Genomic DNA, 16,390 nt, shown 5'->3' on the forward strand with positions numbered 1-16,390 from the left:
ATTGTCCGGGCTTTCTAACTAGGGCTGCAATGGACAAAAACATTGGTTTTACTTATTTGTGTGTTTTGATTCCCCTGAATATGCCCTAAATGACAGCCCCTTTTTCTTTATTTCTTCCCAAAAACATGTAGGGTGTGGAGCTGGCTCAGTGACTCTGAAGGAGACATCTCATTTGTTGAAGTCTGGGGATTCTGGTCTGTCTGAGACTCATCAGACTTGGAAGACAACACCAAGTATTCAGATGCCTAAGCACTTAAAGCTGCCTATAAGGCTGATGAAAGGCTCAAATCAATTCGTATGAGTTAGGAGACTTGATATCCTGTGGTAAAAGATAGTGTCACTGCATATGCATTGTCAGCCATGCCACTGTATTTTTTCTACTAATACATTTTTCAGACATGCCAGGGAACACAATCAACACCCTTCTACTCAGTAAGGCTTCCTGAAGGATTAATTTAACCCATTGTATTTTGCAATCAGCCCCTGCCCTGGCAGCCCCTCAGACTGTTGCTCCACAGCTCTCAGCCTGTGAGAGGTGACAAAAGCACATGGACAAAAAAAAAAATCTGGTAACTCCAGATCAGGATCATGCTGGCCATTGACGAAACCCAGATCAGGGTATGCATTCTTCTAACACTGACAGCAAAGCAAATCAGCTAGTCAGTACTATGTCTTCCAGTTAGGACTTTACAAGTTTACATTTGCAGCCACTCCTTGGACCTCTCTGCTTTGTCCCCCCTTCCCTACAGCCATAGAGAGCCTTAAGCTACATCTTCAAACACAGACCACACAGTCTAAAATACCAACAAAACATTGCAGCCTTGCAGCTCCTACCACAAAGTCAACTTGCAAGCATGCCCACTGGAAGAAGAAGAGGAAACTCAGTCTAACATAGCCATAAGGGAAAGGAGTAACAGGCTCTTAGCTGGGTAAATTGTTACAATAGCATCATCAAGCCCAACAAAAGAAGAAAGCAAAGCAATGAAGAGCATCGGGGTTAGGGAGGCTGTATTCAGGCATTTAACAAACAAAGTTATATACTCACCTGGGTGAAGCTTAAAAATGCCACAGATAACAAACAGCAGGCAGCAAATCAGTCCTTCAGATAGCAGGAGAAACTTTGGAAAAGCAGTCATTAATTTGGCTACCGTGATGAATTTCTCCATGGCGAAAGCAACAACCCACTTCACTGCTTCACAGATTCATTGCCTAGGAGGCCACGAGGAACACTGTGATAATTTAACCTGTCTTCCTGCATAAGACTTCAGCTACCAGCAATCTTTTATAATGCCTTCAGCTGGCAATAAAGGGGTGGTTTTGACGAGACAACATCTTTCATACCTTTGTGTGCAGTTGTTGCCTCACTCTGTTTCTCATGGGGACCCTCCTCCCACCTTCCCACACAGGCAATGGCAAGAGACAGACCAGCAGCAGAATGGCTACAACCGGCCCCATTTTACTTTACTTTCATACTCAGAAAAATACGGAAACATCACACCAAAAGGTACCATCAGCAGAGCAAACCTGCATGGCACGCTCTCCCTACACACCCCATATAGCAGCAGTTACACAAATAGCTGAGCAGGTTACAGCTGGCTGGATGCTCATCCACATTATATGGTGTCATATATGACTCCCACATTGTAGACACAGCCCTCGATTGCAGCAATGTAGCCTAGGTTAGACACAAATGGCAGGATTCAGAACCTGGATCTCCCGATGGATCCCCAGGTAAGCTTAGGTCAGTCTTTTCATTTTTTTCTCCCTTCTCATTCTCCATCTATTTGAAGGAGTAACGGCTGAAACACAATTTCTGCTCCACAGATGTGTTTTTAGTGCTCAGCACTCTAAGCTATTTTAGTTAGCTTGATAACGTAAGAAAGGCTTTTACTCACTGAAGCAATGCATCAAGTCTTTTAACAAATCTCCTTTATATGAGACTTACACCACTAAAAACATCAAATTCCCCTTTTTTTTCAGATTTACTCAGAAGCCATACTTGGCATTACTGAATTTAAAGACACTGAAAATGTCCATTATGCCAGTCTGTTGATGGCACAGGGGAAAAAAAAAAAAAAAAAAAAACAAAACCAAACGAAAACCAAACAAAAAAAACCAACAAATATTGCTATTTGAGAATGTTTCCATTTAGCCTGGGAATTAACAGCTGTAATGGATTCTGAGATTTCCTCATCTGTTAGACTGGGATCTACTGAATATCAGTATTTCATGTCACATTCTAAGTCTCCCTCAGGGCTCTTCTCCCTTAACCACTTAAATTTTTCACTGGTGAAATTGCATCATTTGCTCTCTACCTGTTCTGTTTGGCTAAGAGCTTTCATGACTCCCAGTAAAATTTCCACTCTCCTCCATAGATCACATCTCCCTCACTCTCTCAGTACTCCAACTATGTGGCATAACTAAAGGCAAATTCAAAGCAATTGCCATTTGCCTGTATCTAATTTTGATGCAGGAGGCTACTCTTATTGCAGGCTTGAAGAAAATGAGCTTGTGGCCACAGAAACTCATGTTTTTTCCTCAGTTTATCACCTCACCTGACAAACCTAATTTATACTCTTAGTTCATCCCAGCTGAAACAATCATATTTACTAAACTATAAATGACAGAGTACTGTATGGTTTTGCCTTGTTTTTGATATTAGAAAACAACCAAACACACCATCTTCAGGCATTTCCCTTCTTTAATGATGCTCCTGTACAGTTCTGCCATGTGGTATTTGTCCCATCAAAGTGAAATTGGATGGCCCAATCTTAACTGCTTAAAGTCACTAAATGCAAAGCAATGTCATAGGTGTTGTGTCATGGCACTACTAATTAAGAGATTCAGCCTCTTGAGACTGCAGAACTCCACTTGCCCTAGGCTATATACAGGCAACAAGTACTACCATAATTCATCACTCAAGAATAAAATATATATATAAAATGCTAGAGGAGGCTGCATTTCAAAAGAAAAGGAATTACATGAAGAGAAGTAAAAATAAAATCTAATTATTTCCTGTGCACTGCTATCCCACTGTTCACTGCAAGCTCCAATTTAAGTTTTGCTTCTGCTTGGGTCATTTATTGGGGAGCATCTCCCATGTGGTTTTTCTAATTTCTAATAAGATTCAAGTCCACACTGTAGCTTTTTCATACTTTCGGCACATGCAGTATCTGTTTTTCTCTTTCCTCTACTCTTCTACCCACACATCATCAAAACAGAAATTTAATTATCTTTTAGATGGCTATCACTGTGTTAAACTTGGTTTAAAAGGTCAGTGGAAAAGGACACACAGACACTGATCATGAGGGTGCATGTCTCACTTCCATAGGAAACCAGGCTTAAAAATGGAACATTTACAAGGAAAATGAGCTGCACTTTTGCTCACAGTAATACACTCATTGGAAACACCACAGACTGCTGAATACCAAAAATTATTGGACCTCACCCTGGATGTTGTAAATCCTCAGAGCTCCTCTGAAGTCATTGGATTTACATTCATTAATACCAGTACCCCACTCATTTAATATTTATAAGGATGTGTGTCAGTTAAAGAGATGAACAGGAGCCAGCAGTGTGCCCAGGTGGCCAAGAAGGCCAATGGCATCCTGGCTTGTGTCAGCAATAGCGTGGCCAGCAGGGACAGGGAAGGGATCTGACCCCTGTACTCGGCACTGGTGAGGCCGCCCCTCGATTCCTGTGTTCAGTTTTGGGCCCCTCACTACAAAAAGGACATTGAATGACTCGAGCGTGTCCAGAGAAGGGCAACGGAGCTGGTGCAGGGTCTGGAGCACAGGTCGTACGAGGAGCGGCTGAGGGAACTGGGGGTGTTTAGTCTGGAGAAGAGGAGGCTGAGGGGAGACCTCATCGCCCTCTACAGCTACCTGAAAGGAGGTTGCAGAGAGCTGGGGATGAGTCTCTTTAGCCTAGTAGTAAGCAATAGGACAAGAGGGAATGGCCTCAAGTTGCACTAGGGAAAGTTTAGACTAGATGTTGGGAAGTATTTCTTTCCAGAATGGGTTGTTAGACGTTGGAATGGGCTGCCCAGGGCAGTGGTGGAGTCCAAATCCCTGGAGGTGTTTAAGAGTCGGGTCGACATAGCGCTGAGGGATATGGTGAAGTTGGGAACTGTCAGTGCTAGGTTAACAGTTGGACAAGATGATCTTCAAGGTCCTTTCCAACCTAGATGATTCTGTGAGTCTGAGGTAAGAGAGTATATCTAGACCTACACACATAAGTGTAGGCATGCATGTGCAAGAGCACATGTACATTCCAGTATCACAGAACAGTCACAGGGAGATGTCACACAGCTCCCATTCCAAAGGACAGAGATTTGAATGCAAGTTAAGACCAAAGTTGTATCAAGCTTGCTGTGCTGAAGTTGCCCAGGGAAAGAAGGGGAGTGCAACCTATTCATTTTTCTCCCTCTCTTTCACAAGCTCATAAAAGTGGCTTTCTGATGGACCACTTGAAAGTCACCTCCACCCATCTGAAACTTGGCTGAGATCTCAGTCCTCCTTTATTACTGCGCAACTCCATTAAAGCTCTCAGTGGAACCGATGAGTGAATGTCCCAGCCAATTTTACTTTTTGTATTAAAAAAGCACACACTAGTCTATTGAAAATCATTTTGAAGAATTTTAATCATAGCAAATGTGTCTGAACAATTCTCATAAAATCAGCATGTCCACATGTACAAAGAACAGGACTCCAGAGACTGGCCTAAAAAAATACCATGTATTAGAATGGAGTGGGGGGAGGAGGCAGTTAGAAACTCAGCAGTGTTTGAGATGCCTTCTAGGACAGACAATGCAAGCAAAGAATGCTTCTCCAGACAGTCAGATTTATCGACAGCACTTTGACTTCACATTTGTAAAGTCAATATTTGGCAAGGTTTTGACACAGTGGCCCAGCAGCTCATGTATCTGTGAGGGCTGATTAGCCCTTCACAGGAAAAGAAGGGGGAAGTCTTCTAAAACCAAGTTATACGCGGTTTTGCTTTTGAAACACATCAAGGACTTCAGTTCATGGCCAGTGAACAGTGCCAGCCTGCTTGTTTAGCTAGAATATAATTAACAAGGGGTGGGGAGGGAGCCTAGGAAGGACAAGGGACCATGTAAAATAGTATAAAAAAAGGAGCAGAGATGGTGGTAGAGCTGTAGGAGAGCCATGCAATACCTGCATGCCCAAGGCTGGACTCAACCTTCCAGCTTCTGGTGCAACTATTAATGAGCTTGGAAATCTGGAGGGGGAGGGAAGAGGATATGGCACTATCAGAGGGAGGTCTTTCTGCCTTCTATTCTTAAAATAAGAGCCAAACATTCATTCAGCTGTTGTTTTAATTAACATACTAAGTGCATGAATATGTACACACGTTTTCAAGGTTGGCACTGAGATAAAGAACTAGCTCTCACTTCAAAGCTATTCTGAGGACACTTCAGCTGATATAAAAGATTGTTCAGTATTTTTCCTTTGCCTTTTTGTTTTAACACCCGTCAAAGTCTATTTGCTTTCACCAAAAAAACCCCAAACTCCAACCATCCCTACTCCTTCCTATCTCCCTTAGTAATACAGAAATCTTTGCTAATAGGGATAGTGCAAAGAAATGCCCAGTGGGATGGGCTTTTTAGGTCTGCTTTAGATTACAGCTCACTTGAAATGCCTTTGGAGTAATTAGGGATACTGTAGCTGAAGTAATCTAAACTGGTATCAACTGCAAGTAGTTGGAAATACACGCTGGGAAGCTGACAAGTAGCTCCCCTGGAGAATATGTGCAGGTGCAGTTGGTCCCGCCCTCTCCACTGCAGCCCTGTACCACACCAGCCCACGGGTCTTGAACCACTGTGACTGCATCATGGAGAACTGCCTCGTTGCAAGGACTTGCCTCAGCTCCCTCTTTGCTTTCCAGCAACCGCCGACAGCATCCACCGACTCCTGAGCCTTAAAAATACTTCTCTGAGGTCCTCTGCTTAGCAAGGTTTAGGCTCCAAAACAGGAAACCTATTTGGATTCATTTGGATTCATTCAGCTGAAATTCAGGGGCACCTCTGCCTTCCCTCAACAGAGTTTAAATAGATACAGAACAGATGGTATAAACATGGCCTGAATGAAGAACAGCTTTACCCTTCTGTTTTGGTTTTTCAAAACAATAAGCAAAATGAGGGTGGGGGAGGAAGGATGCGAAACACTTTTTAGAGCCTACCACAAAAGAGAATCTAAGCAGCACACTAACCCTCAGCACTGCGACAGATGCAGCACCCTGCCACAAGGCAGCCTGCTTTGGGACTACCCTGAAGCTGAATAGAAGGACAGGTTCTCCAGTTTGCAGGATACCGGGTATCCAAGTTTGTGACAACATAGAAAGCTGAAGGAATCTTACAGAAAGGTTCTCACCTTTCTTTTAAACCTTTAAAGTTGTATCTACAGCAGTGGAACAGTAAGAACCCACCCTGTAACCAGAGATGTCATGTTGGACCATTCCAGCAAGGAGAGTATTCAGTGTGTCCTTCCAGCGCCATTGTTTCAACAAAGATTTGTGGTAGGTTACATCCATGTTTCATCTGGTTCAACACACGCCTCAGGACACCTCCTCCCCTTGGGCCACTGAGCAAATGCAGCAGGGGCAGACCGTGCCAGAATTATTTAATCAAATTCCTGTCCTCCTTTGGCAAAAGTCAGATCACTGACCGGATCAAGGATTCAACAATCTCTTAAGGAGACAGATAATTTGCCCTCAAAATTGGTAAATATCTCCTTATCAAAGGCTGCTTGCTTTAGATCTATAAAATGAAGCCTGCCACTGTGTATAGGATATATGACAGAGATCCTCAGAGGCCCAGTCCAGTAACAGCTTTAAATGAGGCATAAGACTCCAGCTTGATCTCAGAGAACTGACAGTCACAACCAATTCCATATATAGTGCTCTGTGTGCTTGACATCCAGAAAGTCCAGGCTCTGCACATTTCAGCAGGCATTTTAAACTTAATAGGCAGCATGTGACATTTCATTAAGATTTTGGTGCTATTACAGTTTTCAGCTGTTAGGAGGTTTATGAGGTATTACAAAACAGAAGCACATACATACATTTTGAAACTCAGTAGACCTAATCCAAGCCATGAACATGGATTTTCTTCTTCCTTATCTCCCTCCCCCAGCAAAGGAAGTAGAATCGCAAAATTAATGTCACTGATACACTGAACAACAAAAAACCCAAAACAAAACCAAAACAAAAAAGCTGTTAATGATCTTATCTTAAAAATCAGATTGTGCAAATAATTTCTAGTCTCTAGTTATTTTCTCATGTTTTACTGCTTCCCCCCCCCCCAAAAAAAAAAAAAAAAATATTAGGGCTATAGTAAAGAAACATAATCCAAAATACTAATTTAGAAAGAACCTATGATAATAACAGTCGACAAAGAGGTAAATAAAACACTGTGTGGAGCCCTGGAGATGTTCCTGTTTCTGTGGAGACTTGTTACCATTTTCATCACTGAAAACGCAGCAGAAATTTGCAGCCACTCATATACACAAAGCTAGGTTTTTCCTTGCAAATCTGTAGGGAAACAGGCTGGCCAAAGAATGGGCTGAAGAAGAGGAAACAGGAGACGGCGTGCTTGTAAGGAAGAGTAAAAAGTGCTCTTTAAGTTTTGTGTCATAAAGGACAAAAGAAAGAACCCAAACCCAAAGATGCCAGGCATCAGCAATAACAAACACATACAGTATCTGGGATATCAAAAAAACATCCTCATTTATCCAGTACTCCTGACAACATTTCTCTCAATCCCAGAGGTTTGCTGGAGTTGCTGCCTGCTTGTTCTGCCTGGATGGCTACAGAAAGACATTCAGTGTTGCAATTCTTTGTTTATCAAAAAACATGCTCCTTGCTGGTAACGTTTTACAACTCTTATCAGGCTGTTCAATCCAGCTGCAACTGTCCAAATCTTGTCTTCTCTAAACCAGAGGAGGTCAGAAAGGAAAAGAAAGAACACTCTATGTATCCATTGCAGTTAGCCAGTTTAGCAACTACAATCATTAAGCGGGGATTCAGTTTTATCAACCTGTAGGTTTAACAAATCCCTCAGCATTTCAGCACAGCAGGAAGGCAGTGATTTGAATACAGTTTATTTCTCCTGAGTTTTTAAAATCACCAATACTCTGGATTCCTAGGGTGGTTTTTGGTGTGGGTTTGAACTGCAAGCTTCCTTTGGGTTAAGAATTTTCAGTTACATCCAATGAGCAATTAAAAATTGAAGTTATAGAAATACAGGTTTCTACATCTTGAAAACAACTGCCTTGGGGTATTACAGAGTCTCTCCTAGTCAATATGCTTTCAAATTTCAAAATAAAACCTTCCCCAAAGCAACACTTATTACTTCAGACGTTCTTTAAGAATCATGCAGACTAGCCAAGTACCAAGAAACAAACACCTAAATCACCTCTATTCAAAAAAGTATTTAATCATGTATGACTGAATCCCTTCACCTTCCTTAGATTTAATGCTTTAGTGCTTTCTCGGTTACCACATTTTCCTAAATCTTGTCTCAGCTATTTCAATACATTTTTTAAGCAAATCTTTGAGAAACATCTACAACTACTATTCCAAATAATTTAAGCAAGAAATTATTCATTTGCAGTTCAATCAGCAAATTGGCCATGCTTGGGAACTGAGTTTCCTTTTATGCTCATAGTCAGCCACATGTATTTATCCTATGACACGCTGCTTTGAAAGTACTGCAAGATCTACCACCATTGTTAAATTCTTCACAGCGAGATCACACACTTTACAATGACAACCTAAATTCAAACCACCTTGCAGGGGAAGATGTTTTCAGATCTGGAGGCAGATCCAGATTTCTCTCAAACAGATGTAAACCCATGGTTCAGACCCAATCACTGCATGCAGGCAGCTGTAAGGCAATGCTTCCAAAACTGATCAGTGCAGTGACAGCACACACACATCTTTTTCTAATTCTCAAGATAAGCAAGTAAATAACCTTCAGCATGAAACTAATCGGGTTTCTCTATTATTTTATTTACTCCATCTAGAAAACCAAGCCAGAAAGCTACAGACCTCCAGTCTAATCCTACTATTTCTTTAGAGTGCCACAGCAGTACTTCTGTTTTCAGCTTCAGATGTAACAGTTTTTAGCTGTTTGGCATTACCAACTTCGTCAACTTCATTATTTGTCCTGGGAGATGGCCACCTGCTTTTATACCTTCAGTCAACACCCATGCAAATAAAACAAGTTTTTATTTTAAACAATGTCACACATTTGCACACACCAAGAATTCAAGGCTTTGCCTTCTTTTTTATCCCAACTTCTTCACACTGAATTCCTGTTCAGCTTCTGTCCAAGTCCTGAGCTTCAGTGATGCTTCAGTACCCTAAAACATTTCTGCACACACATCAAGTTTTTCAATTAGGTGAAAAAATGCACTTTTGAAATAGGCAGTCCTCCAGCTCAAAGGTGTTGAAGGAAAAGCAAGATCTGGAGTTTCACTGCCATTCTCAAGATACAACTTGACAGAAATGACATATGCAGGCCACTGCGAAACATGCCCAGTAGATGTTTTTTACACATACAGATCTGAATTTCCAAGCTACTGCCTAATCGTATGCTCATTTCCAGGTGTCCTTCTCCTTCTGCACCCTTTCTTCACTCATTCAAACCAGTTCAGGCTGAGAACGTATGTTGCCTTCAAGCTTTCAGGGGAGCTTTATGCAGTTCTGTTTCAAAAGACCTCCACTTGAACTTACAGACTCCTGATAAGCTAAAAGCCCAGACATCTGTCTGTTCCCTTTTGGGTGGACATCCCAGCCTGGAGCCACAGAGAAATGATGTGGCTCCTCACCTGAACTCCAGACAAGATGTCACCTGCGGAGCAGCAAGTCCCATTCAACAGCAGTAGGAACTGGTTTGCAAGAGACAGCTCAGAGTGGGCGGCAGCTCATCCCACATGAAACCTAGGTAACAGTACCTAGGCTTCATGCTACCAAGCTATCTCAGCACCTCATCATCCCAGCACCATGAAGTACATGACCTTCCAGAGATAAAAGAACATAAGGCCCTTTTACTAATCCTCTTGGCCTCTCTACTACATGTGAGCACATGCTGTGTGGATAACCCCCACCAGGCATGGAAATGCGTCCCCCTGTGCTCATATGTACAGGGGCTCCATACATGTCCACGAGTCCCCACACTTAAGCACTTCAATGTGATTAGATGAGGACAGTGAAAACAGACTTGTGTAGATCTCAAAGGGACTGTGGGATGGGTAGGGGGGATAGGAAGTATTTTCTTCTGGCTGTGGATCTTATCTAAGCACTCAGAATTGCCTCTGATGTTCAGGAACATGCTTAGCACAAAAATTACAGGAATTATTTAGAACTTAAATTAAAATGTATTGAAGCATAAGGAAATGCTTGAAAAATGCATTTTCCAACCATTTATTAAGCATTAAATTTCACTGAACTTGAAAGATCATTTTTTTCATTAGAGATGCTCAGGGCAACTTAAGAAATGTCTGTAAAGTCGTTCAACTTGAGGACGAAGCAAGCAGCTTTGCTTGTTGACACAAGCACGAAAGAGATAAAGTGACAAGGAGAAAGAACACAACAGCCCCAGCTGTCAGGCCTACGGACAGTGCACAGCACCAGAAAGGTCACTAACACACTGTAAATCCATTACAGCATTTCCCGACAATCTTGTCCTACAGAAGCTCTTGCACAAAAACTTTTGCCTTCAGGGCCAGCAGATCCTTCAGCAACCTCCCAGATGATGCTGGACTAATTTGCTGCGATGTACCTTCTTCCCTCCCTCCCCCCTCCATCTGGCCACAGAAAAAGTCTGGAAAAAAACAAATCCAAACCATGCTTTCTGTGCAACTAGAATAAGGAAGTGTTTCAACTCCAACGTTTACCTGAGATGTGTTCACTTGACATGTGAATGTCTCCTGCTGTACTCATGTGTGTCTCACGCCAGCAGGCCACATTGCCTGGGGGCAGTTTAGCTGTGGATGGTGGGTGGAGCCCAGTTCCATGACTGGGAGAAAGCAACATCCTCCACAATGTGGCATTGCTGTGAAAAAATCCAGGGAACACAGAGGCTTGGACCAGTTTACACAGTAGACTGGTGCCTGGAGCTTTTGATACTGGGACACCTACAGAAGAGCTCAAATCATGTATGAATTGTTTGGTTTTGGTTTAGCCCTGTTGTGAATGTAACAAAACCAGTGCAACGTCAGCCATCTCTACTCCAGAAAAGCATGTGCAATATTAGAAAGGTTGGCTGCCCAGGGCTCCAACAATAATAATGTGACTGAAAAGGGGGGCTCAAGGGGAAGGAGAAGCCAGCATGCCAGTCTGACCAATACATGCTTATGTCAAGGCCAATAATCCCTCACTTCCATAAGCAAAACATTTACTTAAAACTTTCAAGTCATTTGATTAAAACAGAAAAGGAAAAAAAAAAAGTTGTGTGGCTCAGTAGTCATCAGCTATAAGTCTGTATTCCAAGGTAATTAAAATACAAACAGCCTCTTACTATTTACCACAACCCACAGTTAACACTTTGCCCTAAAATGCTGCCAGATGAATTTCAGCCACCCCCTCATAAAATACAGATCAATTCTGCCAAACTCCCTTTCATACTCTTCATTTGATGGCAAAGAAACAGAGGTACCATAATTCACTTGATACCATTCTTTTCCTGCTGATGTTTTATTCAGACTGAGTTTCATTATTAAAGATGAAACTTTGTACTCATGATTGCTCCATGTTTACAAAACATCCAGGCTCCTTTACATCTTGGTTAAGCACGAACAATTACTGAACACACAATTTCCTAAAAAAATCCTGCATACTAAAATAGCATATTTTGAATTTTTAAAATTCGCTAAACAAAATTTCACAGAGTGAACCCTAAAGTCTGTTTGCCAAGAAAGCACAAGCCGAAAATGGAAGCTGGGATCCTCCAAGAAAAATAATGAAGCTGGACCCCAACACACACATCCTTCCCATTAAATAAGCAAATAAATACACATTCATACAGAGTAATTTGCTCTAAAAATGCAGGTGCCTGAGTAATTACCCACAATTTTTAGCATAAATTTTGGTTGCTCAAACAGTACTGTGTCACAGTAAATTTCCTTTTTTTTGGTGGAACTGGGCAGCGATTTCTTACTGGATGCCAAAGAACAAAAACTCAAAAACTAGCCCAGAACCTGATGATTCTGACACAAGTCCAAATGTGTTTCTCTACAGAGAAAAATTACAACGACAAGGCTGGTTTTAAGAACAAACAAACAACAACCAAAAAAAAAAAGTTAGAGGTGTATATAGCAGTATCACTTTTTAATGCCAGGTATTGGACCAAGGAATGTGACAGACTGCACTGCATTTTTAAAGTAGTATGACTATCAACATACTTAAGAAACATTTTAACACTGTACATTACAACAAACTACTTAGTTCACTTCTACACAAGTCAGCAAAAAAGCTAGGTGATCCAACGGGATATGGCAGCTGCAAATTTAAAATGATAGTCACAGTCTAAAGCCAGAACAAAAACATCTCCAGAACTCCTATTTATAAAATGGAATGAACGTACACACCGTGCGTGCACACGCAGGCAAAAATCTTGAGGTTTTACTTATTGCTCTTACACAAGGCTGTGAGCAGGCAAATGTCTAGATCAGAAATTAGGTCAAACATGCATCTCAGCAGGCACAAAAAGTACAGGAAATTCATATTAATGAAACGATGTACTGTGTTACGTAATATAGGACGGTATTCTGCTAATATAATACTTACGTCATTAATACCGGATAAACTCCAGGTCTGCCTGTTACACAATGTGTTATGCAGTGTGGTATTTTAACCTAATTTCTGATTTCTTTTTCATACTGCACCCTCTATGTAGGGATGAAGAGGGTGGTTTTCAAGATACCCGTTCTTTGCAACATCAGAGAAACCTTGGCCTCAAGAGCTTCAGGCAGGCAGGTACAGCTGGAAGGAGATCAACGTTATCTCCAAGACCTGCTCTTTGACTGCCTCGCGTTTTGGTGCAGTCATTGACAACTCGGATAAACAAATGCAGAAGCTGGTGCAAAATGCATCAGCACTGTTCTCGGAGCATCTTCCAGCTACGCTATATGCTCCTGGTACACCCAGCAATAGTTACAGGGGATAAGGCAGTAGAGGGTTGAGTCCTGTATCTGGTCACTTCCTCAAGAGTCTTATAAAGGCATTATTTTTTTGTGAACTGGCTTTCCTTTATATAATAAGCAGCACAGCATAGATGTCATTAGAAATCTGTTTCTAATCTAATCTTGTCACTAGAAATCAATTACCTACTGGCAACAAAAGACTAGCACGTTCAACAAGACACGTTTTGGAATACCTGCTATTCCCTACTGCAAACAAATTAAACAATGCTGTGGAGAGGTGTCTATGTAATTACAACACTCATAAGCCAGGTTCAAGGCATACTGCACATGGGCCTTGCATGAAAAAGGCATTGAACGTGTTATCTGAGGATTTTTTTTTTTTTTTTTTGCTGTGCTATGCATACATGACAGTAGATAAAAATCAGCACAATGGTTTCTCTGCATACATGACCCAACACACATCGTAACAATTAAGCACCGTATATGCTATTCTTCAGTTAACAAGAATCAAGGAATAACATGTGGTTTGGGGAACAGAGAGGGAAGAAATCCAGCATGAAGGCAGAGGTATGTTCCTGACAGAAGTCCTAGCTGAGAGCGTTTATTGTGAACCAGCAATTGGATTTTGTGATACAACCAGAAAACCACTGACGTCTACAGGGCCAACCTGGGCACTGCATAGTCAAAATTGTTCTCCAGTGTTATAATATGGCATTGAGCAATCTTTAATTAATTATTAGAAAGAGCAGGAGACAGATGACAAGAGGTCATGCTTCAGGGAGGTTACACTTTTACTTGCAAAAAGCAGCAGTGCAAATCTATAGATTTTTCATTTTATTAAGGGTCTGTCATGTGCCCCTTGATCCAATCCCTAAATCTCACACCAATTTCAGCTTTCTGACCTGTCAAATACCCGAATTCACACTGAGCTCTACTTTACTTACGAGCAGTACTACTAAAGCTAGTGGGACTGCTTAGAGCAAGGTGCTACTGTGGTGAAGGTTCAGGAATTTGGCTCTTTCCAAGAAGTGAACTGCAAATGACTGAGGTCTCATGACACTCACAGGTGTTTGTGAAGGAAAAATAAAAACAAAAAAACAACAAAACCCAACACTAACTGTGTTTTTCTCAAATCTGTCATGAAAACCAACACTTATAAGACTGAAATGTGGGAAAAGGGCCCATTGTGCTCACCTATTTTGACACCAAGACAACCACAGTGGTTTAGGAGGGATAGCCCACCCAGTAGAGGGTTTGGTTGGCCTGGGTTCTCCTCCCAGCTATGTTACTGCCTCTTACTAGATGATTGCATACAAGGGTACTTGGTCTCAGTTGGGATGGTGAAGCTCCCTTAGAGCAACTCCTCTCACACCATCCATGGGTGTACAGTTGCATCTCCTAGGAAAGAGGGAGGCAAGATAGGTCTAAATTCTTTTAAAACAATTAAGAAAACCCAATCTCTAGTAAAAGAACAACAACAATTTGCTATCACATCCTTGCAGGAGTCGTCCTAGGACTTCTCGCAACCCATTCCTTCAGTAATAGCTATGAAGGCCAAGTCGCTGGAAAGCCCTGCCAGATTAGAGGTAAACCAGTACATCCAATGTTTAATATTCAAAGCCATCCTTTGCATGAAACCAATTATGCAGAAGTGTTTTGGCTGCATTTTTAGGTACTCCTCCTAGCCCACTTCACTTGCCTGCTTGGAAGCTTCTTCAAATAAATGCTGGAAATGCCACTTCCCTGTAGTTTAAAAAAAAAAAATGGGGAAAAAAAAAAGAGACACAAAAAACACACACCATGGAATGAAATTATTTCTTGTAAAACATTTTGTTTTAAAAGTTATTGGTACAACTCTCTAACTTGGTTTAATTAATGTGCAGTTTAAAACATATAAAATGCCTTACTACCTAAATGATTTCTTGGTTTTTATAAGTCTCCCTCCCCCCATTAAAAAATAATGCATGTCTGGACTGGTATTGAACACCTTGTACAGAGTCGCACGCCAATTCTCCTTTAATTCTACATGAAGCAGTTTTGATTTTAATCTACTGTGTTTAGAGAAGAGCTCATACTGTATACTTCACAGTATAACCAGCTACACAGATGTCTTTAATCTTGTAACACGATAAAAAAAAAAAAAAATCACTCTAAGTTGCAGTCCCTTTGATAAATGATTATGGTGATGCATGCAGTCCTCCTCAGTGCCGCTGCCGCCAGACACGGGACATGATTTTCTCCACACGTTGCCGAGAGGCTTGAGGCCGCACTGCTGGGGGCCACGGCCGGGCCGATGCGCCGCCACCCCGGTGCGCAGTGTTCTGCAGTCATTGGGCAAAGCTGCGGTGAATTGTCTCGCTCAACACCACCACCACCACCACCCACCGACCCGACCCAACCCCCGGGGAGCACACTCCCAGCCTCAGCCACAGGAGATCACTGTGAAACGCTTGGAAATGCAGGACATGTTGTGGAGGACAATGCCCAGGAGAAAGACCAGGACACAGGCCACCAGGATCACAGTGCAAACCCCTGACCAAGTGGAGCTTTTCACAACACCTCTCCTGTCCGGCTCCTCTATTCCCCCTTCGGCGGGAAGGCCACCCTGCAGCGGCTGCTGCTCCGCCGGGATCGTCACCACTGCCAGGGACTTCTGCTGGCTGCCGGGCAGGAGGCGGCAACCAATGTCTCCTGGCAGCAGCGCCCTCTCCTTGGAGAGGGGCAAGGGCAGCATGTAACACCCATTGCTGGGGAGTTTGATGAAGACTGGAGTGTGCTCTGAGGTGTGGGGGATTGCAATGACGGCGATCACCTCGGGGTCATCGGGCAGCTGCGACACAGAGTACCCTGGCGGCAGCTTGGTGATCCCACGGCACCAGGGGCAACGCAGGTCCTTCTGGCTGGTCCTCATCTGCTGCAGGCACACCGAGCAGCAGGTGTGCTTGCAGTCCAGCAGCTTGGGCCGCCGGCGGGGACTGTAGTAGTTGAAGCAAATCTGGCACTCCAGCAGAGAGTCCTGGGACAGGGTCTCCATGGTGGCTGGCGCAGAGAGGTACAGCAGGCTTCGTGAGGAGCCCCACTCCGGCACCCTGCAGCCGGGGGGCAGCCTCCCTGCTGCTGCTTCTCCTCAGGGCAGCACTGGGCAGCAGCTATGGAGAGTGCAGGAAAATCCCCAGCCTGAACCTTTCAGTACCTGAGACAAACATAAAAATGTGAAGGAACAA

At 42.7% G+C, this 16,390-nt stretch overlaps 1 protein-coding gene across 9 annotated transcripts in view; it reads right to left on the reverse strand.

Moving 5' to 3' along the window:
• Nucleotides 1-4,666: 4,666 nt before the first annotated feature.
• RNF152 (ring finger protein 152) overlaps nucleotides 4,667-16,390 on the reverse strand; it is a 54,721-nt gene continuing 42,997 nt past the window's right edge. For all 9 annotated transcript variants that reach the window (XM_074899559.1, XM_074899553.1, XM_074899560.1 and 6 more), the window contains one exon: nucleotides 4,667-16,359. In XM_074899559.1, coding sequence (XP_074755660.1) covers nucleotides 15,589-16,200 — 612 coding nt within the window. In that variant the 5' untranslated portion in view covers nucleotides 16,201-16,359 and the 3' untranslated portion in view covers nucleotides 4,667-15,588. The remainder of the gene's footprint in view (nucleotides 16,360-16,390) is intronic.

The sequence above is a fragment of the Athene noctua genome, chromosome 2 (assembly GCF_965140245.1).
Source record: "Athene noctua chromosome 2, bAthNoc1.hap1.1, whole genome shotgun sequence".
Lineage (NCBI taxonomy): Eukaryota > Metazoa > Chordata > Aves > Strigiformes > Strigidae > Athene > Athene noctua.